The 11,788-nt window shown below is 46.5% G+C and overlaps 1 protein-coding gene across 1 annotated transcript; it reads right to left on the reverse strand.

The window, feature by feature from the left end:
* Positions 1 to 9,809: 9,809 nt before the first annotated feature.
* LOC103635696 (ribosome-inactivating protein) lies at positions 9,810 to 10,906 on the reverse strand. The gene has a single exon (NM_001319734.1). It carries the CDS (start codon positions 10,847 to 10,849, stop codon positions 9,944 to 9,946), a length of 906 nt encoding a protein of 301 aa, NP_001306663.1. The 5' UTR covers positions 10,850 to 10,906; the 3' UTR covers positions 9,810 to 9,943.
* Positions 10,907 to 11,788: the final 882 nt, after the last annotated feature.

The raw sequence follows: 11,788 nt of genomic DNA on the forward strand, positions 1-11,788 counted from the left end.
GTGGCATAATTTTTACAGGTTCTCTGGAGGAGATGGTTGCTGGGATAACTTGGCCGTCCACCTTGCCACCGGGTTGGACTGTTGAGTGGGACCCTGCCTCGGCTGAGGAGGAGCATGAGGAGTGATGGGACAGGCTTCCCCATCTCTCCATTTATTTACCGCTAGTTCATTTCCGCTGCACTTCGAACAATGATGGTTACTTTTGCAAAAACTCCGATGATGATGATGGTGATGTAATAATTAAATACTCTGGCATGTATGGTTTTATGCTTTATTGTATTTGCTCTGTGACTCACCTTCGAGTGAGATTGTGGTACTTGATCCTGTCAGTGGCCGTGTCGGACTAGATCCGAGGGATTGACGGGTTATTCCCATTTAAGTGCGGTCTAGCCTCTAAGGCGGGGCTTAGGCACTTAAGTTGGAATAATTCGGGCAGTTCCGCCACACTCTCGCCCTTACAACAAAGATCAAAGTGAAAGCACTAGAGTAAGGGAGGGAAGCAACACACACAAATCCGCAGCAATACGCACACACACAGCCAAGACTTGAGCTCGAATGAATCGCAACAAGTTCACCACTAGAACGGAGCTCAAATCACTAAGAAAGTCAATCAAGTGCGCGGAGACGGTGTGTGGAAGATTTAGAATGCTCAAAGTATGCTTGGGTAACTCCTCCATGCGCCTAGAGGTCCCTTTTATAGCCCCAAGGCAGCTAGGAGTCGTTGGATGCATTCTTGGAAGGCAAATCTTGCCTTCTGTCGGGTGGCGCACCGGACAGTCCGGTGCACCACCGGACATCCACTGTTCATTGTCCGATGTGGATCTCCTTCCATTTCTAGCGCAGCCGACCGTTGGATCTTCGGGCTGGTTGGCGCACCAGACACTGTCCGGTGCCCCCAGCCGACCGTTGGCTGGGGCCACGCGTCGCGCGCGAATTGCGCGACCGACCGTTATGCTGGCGGCCGTTGGCTCACCGGAGAGTCCGATGCACCACCGGACAGTCCGGTGAATTATAACCGTATGCCGCCACAGTTTCCCGAGAGTGGCCAGTTCGCCGGAGTCCAGCCTGGCGCACCGGACAGTCCGGTGTGCCAGACTGAGCTGCAGTTGGCTGTACACAGCCAGCTCTTTTCCAATGCTTTTCTTTTTCTGATTCTAGCACTTAGACAAATATATTAGTACACAAAAACCAATGTACTAAGTCTAGAATCATACCTTCTTGTTGATTTGCACTTCATCCATCATTTGGCATATAATTACTCACTCAATATATGTTAGGCACTTAATCACCAAAATATACTAGAATGGCCCAAGGGCACATTTTCCTTTCACTAGCGTACAATAGTATAAAGGTATGGAAGTTGACCTTGAAGTTGGGAATAAAGTATTTTATTTGTCATGCTCAATTCTTTCTTCTTTTTTGCAGGGCTTAATTCTTAGCAACGCCTTGAGGGCACAAAAGAACGCCGAAGACGAAGGCTGTACAATAGCCCTTAACAACCTTCGCTCAGAGGTGATTGAGCTAAGAAACGAAGGTCTAGAGAAAGACAAGATTTTGATTTCATTGGTAAATAAGATAAAAGAAGACGAAGCTCAATACAAAGCTCAAGCCGAAACCCAAAAAGCTGAGGTTGAAGACCTTCAGAGACAACTGGCCGAAGCTAATGAGAGGTGTGCACTCGCACAGGCTAACCAAGAGATCAGTGAATACTGGAGAAATAAGCTAGAGAAAAATGTTGAAGAACTTCGCAAATCCAAGGAAAGGTGCTTTGAGAAATCCTTAGATTGTGTGAAGAAATTAAAAACTAGCTTCGCTAAAGTGGGCGCCTACTCTGCTGAAGAAAATTTCATACGAGGCGTTGAATGGATAAGTGGAGAAGCCAAAGCCTTCGAGGAAATTTTGAGTGATCGCGGGGATATTTGCACATTTTCCGGTGCGCGGGGAATCTCAGCTATTCTGGAGAAGGCCGGATGTGATCACGTTAAGGCCATAGCCTAGGCCGAAGCTGCCATCTCCATAGATGATATGAAGGATTCTTCAACCGAAGCAACTTTAATGGGCAGGAAATTTTATAACGATGTCTGGGTGAATGGTGGTCGAGAGCTGGCCCACGAGATTATAAAAAAGAGTGAAAAAGATACCCACGACGCCCGGGCCGAAGCAAAGCGAGCTGAAGAAGCTGCAGAACGTGAAAGGCGTATAGGTATTGTTTCTTGATTATTTAGCATCGGTACTTACTTTGTGGCTTCGAACTAATCTGTTTACCTACTTCAGTTGAACTATCCCCGCCTCCGAAGCCGTACGATCCCCTAGCTGATCCAGAAATGAAGGAAGCACTGGAAATTATAAGTATGGCAGACTCCATTATTGACGAAGTCGTCGATAAACTTCTAAACGAAGTTGCGGAAAAAGTCCTTAGAGAAGAATAGTTTCCATTGTAATAATATTTTGAAATGCTTGATATAATGGAATGAATATTAGGCTTCTATTGTAACAAAACTATGTGACATTTGTTGTATGTAACATTGAATCGAGTATGTAAATTATTGGAATTTATTTCTTTGCGATACATGAAATTTACACACATACCATTTTGAGCCTTCGGCGAAAAAACACCTTCCCTTCTTTTCATGCTTCATAAAGAAAGAGATCCCTTCTTATGACAAGGCTGATAAAATTGTATTTCCCGAAGCTTACTTTGTGCCTTAGCACATTTTCATTTTGACGAAACATTTGCCGAAGATTGGCTTCGTATTCGATTCTTGTGCCGTTAATGCAATATGATGTATGATGTAATGTTATGCGAGATGATGTGACGACATGATGCAAAATGATGAGGATGCCAAAGACACACACCCACACGCCCACACTGGAATACACAAGCTCTGCATCCCCTTAGGAACGACTTTTGAGCTTCTTCACCTTCTATTTCGGCGATATAAGTTCTGCATCCCTTAGGAATGTGTTTTGAACTTCTTCGCCTTCTATTTCGGCGGTATAAGTTCTGCATCCCCTTAGGAACGACTTTTGAACTTCTTCGCCTCATATTTCGGCGGTATTTGGCTTTGCATTCCCTTTGGAACGACTTTTGAGCAGAAAACTTACACTGCGCTCCCTTAGGAACGACATTTTGTAACTTCATCAATTTTGGCTCTGCATTCCCTTAGGAATGACTTTTGAGCATAAAGACTTACGTTGCGCCCCCTTAGGAACAACTTTTGTAGCTTTGTTTATGTTGGCTCTGCATTCCCTTAGGAACGACTTTTGAGCTTCGTAAATCTGTGAAGAAGATTTATTTCATTCTAGTACAGGCAGAATCATTACAAGAAATTAAAACAAAAGTTTTCATTGCTTGTTCCTTGTACAGAAATCAAAATGGCATAGAAAATAAAAGTATTTCAGAAGTAGGATATTGCTCAGTATATGTGCTTTGATTCTAGTACAATGTTGTTGACTGTACAAGCTTCGGACTCATCCCTAAAGTCACGTTGTTGTTGGGAGTGCTGGCGCCCTTCTAGCTGCTGGCTTCGGGTATAAGTAGGTTGCAATGGTGGTGGCGGTGGGAGCTGGGGCCAGGAAGCTTGTGAGTGGCTTGCCGAAGCAACAGAAGCTGCAGGTTGATTGCCCACATATTCTGGTATGTAAGGAGAGTGGCACGAAGCAGTATGTAAGACCTGCTTCGGCTGATTCTGCCGGGCCTCTGCTTCGACAATCTCTTTTTGCTTCTGAATGGTGATTTGACACGTTCTTGTAGTGCGGCCCTTGTCTTCACCATAGAATAAGCAATAGATTTTCCTGGGCTGATCCGCATATCTTCCTCCGAAGCCCCTGCCGTCTCGGCCCCTTGGAGCTGGTGGCCTGAAGAAGCTTTGCTGCTGTCCTAAAGACTTTGAGCTGTGCTGTGGCCTCTAAAACTGGCCTCCTTTGTCATTGTTCTAACTGGAGCTATGGATTGATCTGACATGCCTAGGGTGGATTCTTCCTCCGAAGCCCCTAGTCATCTCAAAAAATCTATAAGCTTCCTCCCTTCTTTGGCGAAAGTCATTGTCAGCCCGGATGTACTCATCCATTTTCTGAAGCAGCTTCTCTAGCGAAGTATTGAGCCGTAGGCCCTAGCCTAAGACCTTTGATCATGGCCTCGATGACAATTTCATTGGGTACTGTGGGCGCTTGTGCTCTCATACGTAAGAACCTTCATACATACGCCTGAAGGTACTCCTCATGGTCTTGTGTGCACTAGAACAAGGCCTAAGAAGTGGCTGGCTTCGTCTAAAACCCTTGAAAACTGGTGACCAGCATGTCCTTAAGCTTCTGCCATGACGTGATTGTTCGGTTGTCCCTAGTTGGAGAGAAGAGTACCATGTATGGGCCACACTTTGGACTGCCATGACGAAGGACTTCGCCATGACTGCGGTATTGCCCCCGTCCGAAGATATAGTTGCTTCATAGCTCATCAGAAACTGCTTCGGATCTGAGTGCCCATCATACGTGGGGAGCTGAGGTGGCTTGTATGATGGAGACCATGGGGTAGCCTACAGTTCTGCTGATAGAGGAGAAGCATCATCAAAAGAAAATTTTCCGTGATGGAAATCGTCATACCAATCATCATCATTGTAGGAATGGTCCTGACGAAGCTCTCCTTGTGGAGGTCTTCGGTCCTGGTCATCTTGAGTGAGATGACGTATTTCTTCAGCAGCTTCATCGATCTTCTTCTGTAGATCGGAAAGACGAAGCATTTTCTCTCTTTTCCTTTCGACCCGTTGATGGATAGCTTCAAGATCCCTTATCTCATGGTCCAGCTCCTCCTCCTGGGGTGTTGGACTTGTAGCCTTCCTCTTTTGAGTTCGAGCTTCACGCAGTGTGTCCTAGTTGACGTCCAGTGGCTACAGTGCAACCCCTAGCCCTGAAGAAGTTTTCTTCGGTAGCATGACGAAGGTCACGGCTTGCCAAAGGTGGTCGATTGAGTTCACCGGAGGTGGGCGCCAATGTTGGGGACTTGTTCTCAAATGCTATGAGTTAAGAACAAGGCAACACAAAATGTTAATGGTTAAAATCCCTTCGTCCTTCGAAGCATTATCTCCCTTAGGATATAATGATCTTCAGACGAAGGTCATGAAGGACGTACCTTCATCATCGCGGTATACATTAATGAAAGCAGAAGCATATGAAACATGAGAAATAACATGAATAATCATATGACATCATTCATATATCTTTATTATATCATCATGAATGAATATGGACAATATTGAATTACATTTGTACCTTCGGCTTCACAGAAGCCAAAAGTCCAAGCGTGACACACGAGTGAACACAAGTCAACGTGAACAGTACAGGGGTACTTTTTATCTATTTATAGGCATAGGGCGCAGCCTGTGTAAAATTACATTCATGCCCTTTATGTTTACTATTGACTTAAGGACAATCCATCGAGGACTAGATAGCCTTTTCCTCTTTAAGTCGGTTCCTTTTTCTACTGCTGAGCCGAAGCTTCCTTGCGCGTAGCTTCGGAACTGGTTCAACCTTCGTCCTGACCATGCTTTTCATATTGTGTACAACTTCATTCCGAGTTCGAAGGTTCCTGTACATATATCACACTTGGGAAACATTGTTAATCATGTTTTTGAGGACCTTCAGAAGACGAAGGCCCCCAACATCGGGTTTATTTCCAACAAACCGAGGGTCTCTTTAATAAAACTACCATGCGAAGGGGTATCGGGTGAATCTAACCGTCAGATCTAAAACCAACGGCTGAGATTAGATCTGCGGTCGAGGGCGCGCGCGCGCGAGCGAGCGAGCACTGCCAGGCAGGCCAAGGGCGTCAGCGATAGAGGGGAGGGCGCACTGATCGAGCAGGCCCTGTGCCTGGGGACTTGGGCGCTGAAAGGCGGACCAGGGCCCAGGGGCGCAGGGCGCGCGTGCGCGAACCGGTATCCCGCGATCTAGGCCGTGCGATCAGGATCAGACGGAGGGGATCAGACCGGGGAGAGGTAAATGGCTGCAAGCGGCGCTGCTCCTCTCCGCGGTGGTGAGGTCGCCAGAGTTGAGGCAGGCGCGAGCTAGGGTGGCTCCGGGGTCGCCGGAGTTGGGCAAAGAGGGAGAGAACACCACGGCGAACTCAATGGCGGGGAAGAGGCCATGAATCTGTGGGCGGACCGGAAGAGCTCCGGTGACGCATTCCGGCCACGGGGAGGGGCTTAAGGCGCGCTAAGGCCTGGACTAGCTTCAGCAGAGGCAGAGGCACCTTAGGGACTAACGCCGGGGAACTAGACCGGGCTAAATCGGCGGTCCATCGCGCGAGCACGACGGTCCACCGCGGCCGAGCACCGGCGAAGCCGAAATTGGCCGAGCATAGAGCGCAATAGGGAAAATTGGGCACGCGGACAGGTGTCTCACCTCGGGGCGGAGCTCGGGGAGGCTTGGCGTGGTCTCCGGCGAGCTGGATGGTCGAGAACGCGGACGCGGGTCTCCGGCGGCGTCTGGCGGCGAGGGCAGAGCTGCGTGAAATGGGGCGGGGGGCGAGTGCGGGGCTCTAAGAAGGGAGATGGGCGCGTGGGCGGGCGTCGTGGCCGAGAAATCCGGCGACGTGCGCGAGTGCGCACTCGCCGGTCCACGGTGGGTGCGGGGAGGGAGGATCTGACAGGAAGGGTCCACGGCGCAAAGAGAGAGGAAAGGGGCGCTCGGGCAACAGCTCAGCAACTAGCGAACCAGGCCTGCGAGGCAGAGAGAGGAGAAGCGAGCGGGTGAAGAAATCGGCGCCGACTGGTTGGCCCCACTGGACAGCGAGCGAGAGAGGGAGGGCGCGCGGGAGAGGGAGCTGCCGCTGACAGGCGGGGTTTGCCTGTCAGGCGGTGCGGGCGCGCGGGCGCGCGGCCTGGCTGGGCCGAGCTGGGTTGGTTTGGGTTGCTTTCTCCTTTTCTTTTTCTCTGGATTTTCTAATTCCTTTTCTATTTCTTTTCTATAGGGTTCTCAAATTCAAATTCAAATTAGGTTTCAAATTCAAATAAATTCAAATAGGTGCAACACTTCAAAGAATATTTCAAGCTCAGCATGATGCAACATATCATGACCCAAAATGTTTTGGCAAAAATAAAATAATTAAACCCCCCTAACTTTAAGCTAATTCTACTAAAAAGGGAAAAAGGAAGAGAGGGTCTAGAGTAAGATAAAACCTAGAGTGAGAGAGAGAAGAGTAACACATGAATTTGGGTGATCTTTAGAAATAAATTTTATGCCCCAAATTTAGGGTGTTATACCCACATTTGGTTTTAGTAATTGAGACAATTAGTGGATTAACATTTAATCTAGTGCTATGAATGATCCAAGTTAAGTCCACATCCAAGATTGAGTAGAAGTGGCAACCATGAAAATAATGGTGGTGACCACAAATGATAATCAAACGCTCAACATGGAAAGAGAAAGGACAAAAACAAAATGGAAGAAATCAAGGAAAATGTGTAGTTAAGGTATTTTGTTTTATCGATCAAGATGCAATAGAGCGCATGATTAGATTTAGGATAGCAGGTCATACTACTAAGAGGAGAACTTAATTAGGTAATTCAATTATCTAGTGCCACTAGGTGTTGGAATTATGTGCATTGCATATAGGAACAATTGGATCTATACCATTAAAAGATCCAAACTTTAGATATATACCATGGACCCCACATGTCATTGACTCATGTGGACCCACATGTAAGTGAGATAGTAATGGTATGGATCCAAAGTGGTGATCTTTTAATGGTATGGATCCAAATTTCCCTTGCATACAGGTCAAAGAAACAAATTCAGAGAACAAGCAAAAAATAATGGAAAATGCTTTAAAAAGTGCTAACTCTACTATAATATGTCTGGCAACGCATTCGAGAGTTACCACGCTTGTGAAGAGACAAAAGAATGCTCCCAGTTAAAACATGAGATGATTCATACACTACATAGTTTTTCAGCTAAGCACCTAGTAGTTCCGTGTGCACTAGATAGGTCTCACTCGGTAAAAGTTCCCTAGCACAAAAGGTCACGAGACGTATTTGGTGCTAGCATCAGACAGAGAACTTAGTGAGCATTAAAATGTGCACATCAACTCCAACACTCACTGAATATGTCTAATGAGTGCATTGGACACCTAACACATAATAACAGCTAGTTTAGCATCATTGGTATTATTGCCATTGAGAATGCACTAGACGTGTCTGGTACGACCACGGGTGGTGCACCGAACATGTCTAGGACCCCCACAGTCATCCCACCAAAAGGGTAAGATTTCTTTAGGGTCTATAAATAGACCTTATGAATGGCTTTGGCTATTATCTTGCATCCACAAACACCTGTGCACACCTTTGGATCATCATTTGAGTGAGACGGGAGAACTCCTAGTGCATCACATATAGTTTTTTTTGCATCTCATGGCACTAGTTGATTGACTTGGGCTAGTTATTCTCTTGTTACTCTTGGTAACTGGCATCATCACCTAGCTAATCAAAAGCTTTGAGGGATCATTGAGTGGTTTGGTGATTAATTGTTGTCAGCTATGTGATCATTGTGAGGGGCTCTTGTGCTTATTCTCTACAAGAGAGTTGTAACGAGCAAATCTAGTGGAATCATAACTAGTTATATTTCCTTTTTAGGACCTAAGGTGTAAATGTTGGATTTGGCGTGTGATGGCAATTAGCGCATGAACCATATAGCTTGGACTTGCCAAAACAAGGACGTAAGTTGTTGACAAGCAACTGAACCTTTGAGATAAATTATTGCGTTCATTGTCCAGCTCGGATCGGTTTGGTTGCTATCATGCTTGCATTTACATTTTAATCTATTAGTATGTTTTCTTTTTCATCTATTTTATTATTTCTATGTTCCGAAGGAGATCTAGGTATGTGTTTTGTACTCCCTCCGTCCCACAATAGTTGTCATTTTATCTCTAGATTTTTATATCCATATTTATATGGATGAACCTAGACATACAACACATACATTAACTATTGTATGAATCTAGTATAAAAATGTAAACCAGATTTGAATCTAGTATAAAAATGTAAACCAGATTTTATTTTGGGAAAGATGGAGTATTTGCTTATTCGACGGCTACTTATATGACTACTTATATGGCCTACATGCGTTTCTATGTGCACGGACAAGAGGTGCTTTGTCGAGTGTTAGGTCCATAGCACTCGGTAGAGAAGCAATACCTGGGCACTGGTATAGCTTCTTTGCCGAGTGTTGTGGCCCTGGTGCCTCCTAGAGCACTCGACAAAGAACCTGACAAAGGGACCTGCTGGTGGATCCTTTGCCGAGTGCTGGTCGGTAGACACTCGGCAAATGCGCCTTCACCCCGGCGCCGTGACAGCCGCTTTTCTTTGCCGAGTACCGACTGGCACTCGGCAAAGTCTTTGCCGAGTGTCCGATAAAAAGTACTCGGCAAAGAAGTCTTTGCCGATAGACTGTTCACCGAGCCCTCTTTGCCGAGTACCACACTCGGTAAAGACTTTACCGAGTATTTTTTAGGGTTTGCCGAGTGTTTCAGGCACTCGGCAAAGCACATGATTCCGGTAGTGATTGCTTCGAACAATTGAACTACTTCTATCTGAATTGCGAAGGAGCATGGCAACTCGATCCTGGTTTATATTCTCATTGTTCTCTTCTCGGATTCAAAACTTCGTATGGCCTGTTTTATTCTCTTGTCTAAAGTTTAGTTGCTAAACTTAAGATTTTTTTAAAAAAACTTATTTAAGCTTATTTATGTAGTCTAAAATTTATATAAGGTTGTCTAAACTTTACATAACACTTTAAATCTATTGTTTATAGAGCCTCAAGAAATAAAGTAGTTTAAAATTTACTGGCTACATTTTAGACCATATAAGGAACACCGCGTACGCCGGGTGTATTTATTTGTATACGAACATAGTAATTAAGTGCAGCAGCAGATCATGATGTGTCGTTGCATTGATCAGGCCTCGTCGTCGTCGTTGTCAGCACTGGCAGCAGTAGCGGCAGCGGCAGTAGTTTGATTCTTAACGAGCGCAACGATCCTCGCTGCTTCGTTCTTATCCTTGATGCCAAGCTTCTGCATGTCGGGGATCACAGCGGTGGGGTGGTCAGCCCACTCGAAGGCCGCCTTGGAGATCCTGTCCCACTTCTGCACCTGCTTCCCCTGCGTCACGGTCAAGGTCACCCCGTGCTGGCTGTTGAACCCCGCGTCCACCGTGCGGGACACGGTGTTGAACCGCAGCCCCTCGCACACCATGACCACCAGCTTCACCAGCTTGCTCTTCGTGTCGGCCTGTGGGTCAGCCGCTGCCGCCGCCGCCAGATCAGCGGCCTCCGGCATCTGCATCTGCATCTGCACCTCCTCCTCCTCCAGTGTCGCCATCTTCTTCTTCTTCGCCAGGTCGTTGACGGCCCTGGTCATTTCGGCGCGGCCCATGGTGACGGTCTCCAGACCCTTGTTGCCGATGAGGTCCTGGTACCTGCCGCCGAAGCCGAGCCACCTGGGGTTGTCGCCGAGGAGGTGGGTGTCGCCGTCCTTGCCGAACTCCCACCACACCCCGCCCGGGGTCCTGAAGCCCACGAGGTACAGGTTGTCCATGCGTATGGCGAGCGTGATGGAGCTGGTCCTAGTTTTGAGCTCTGTGTAGAACCATAGCTCCGGGACCTTCTTCTCCGGTGGCAGCACGGGCTGGAAGATCCCTTTATGGTCGGTGCAGTGTTTGATCACGTCTTTCCGGACCGACGCGATGAAGGCGCTGTAAGGGTAGTTCGCGTCCTCCACGGGGAAGATTTCAGTGAACTTTGGCACTATTCTTTTGTTTGTTTGCGCCATAAGATCACTCGGCTCTAGGGTTATCTCGGCCATTCCCTTCTCTTTGTATCAACAGCTAAAATGATGGATGGGTTTTGTAAGCATTGTGAATTGGGATGATGTGCTAGCAGAGATATATATAGTGGGAGAGCTTGGGGGCATGCAGCCATGTTGGTAATCTATATCTATGTATCTATGTTGACACCGTATCTTATGAGCAAGAAGCCCTGCTGCTCCCATGAGCAAAATCAATCTAGACCACACCCTCCACATCCAACGGTGCTGCGTCAGGGGGGTTTTTATAAAATATACAGAGTTGTAAAGAACATTTTACAAAACCCCCTGACACAGCACCGTTGGATGTGGAGGGTGTGGTCTGGATTGATTTTGCTCATGGGAGCACCAATGCTCCTTGCGCACAAGATACGTTCTCATCTATGTTAGCCATGTCATCATACTAACTTCCAACCTTTCGATGAAAGCAAACTATCCATATCATCTCCCACTAACTTTCCGCATATCATATCGTCCTACTAATAGTCATGTCATCCCACTAACATCCAACCTCTTAATGAAATCTATTCACGTCATCTTCGCTAAACACAATTACTAACTTTCAAGTTTCAACCATTTAATGAAAGCAACCCATCCACATCATCTTCCACTAACTATCCATTATCATCTCCCACTATAAGGGCTAGTTTGGGAGCCACAAAACCGGAGGGGATTGGATGAGCTAAAATTCTATTGAATAAGAAGGGGATTCTAACCCCTCAAATCCCCTCCGGTTTTGTAGCTCCCAAACTAGTCCTAAAAGTTATGTCATCTCACTAATTTCTAACCTCTTAATAAAAGCTATCAGTGTCATCTTCGCTCACCCTAGGTATCAAACAAGGCCACTTCATTTGCATAAGCATAAGCAACATACTACCTTTCCATCTTTTTGCATCATGCACAAATGTTTGTTTGAACCTTTCAAATTTTTGAACTACA

This window comes from Zea mays, chromosome 8, assembly GCF_902167145.1.
Source record: "Zea mays cultivar B73 chromosome 8, Zm-B73-REFERENCE-NAM-5.0, whole genome shotgun sequence".
Taxonomy (NCBI): Eukaryota; Viridiplantae; Streptophyta; class Magnoliopsida; order Poales; family Poaceae; genus Zea; species Zea mays.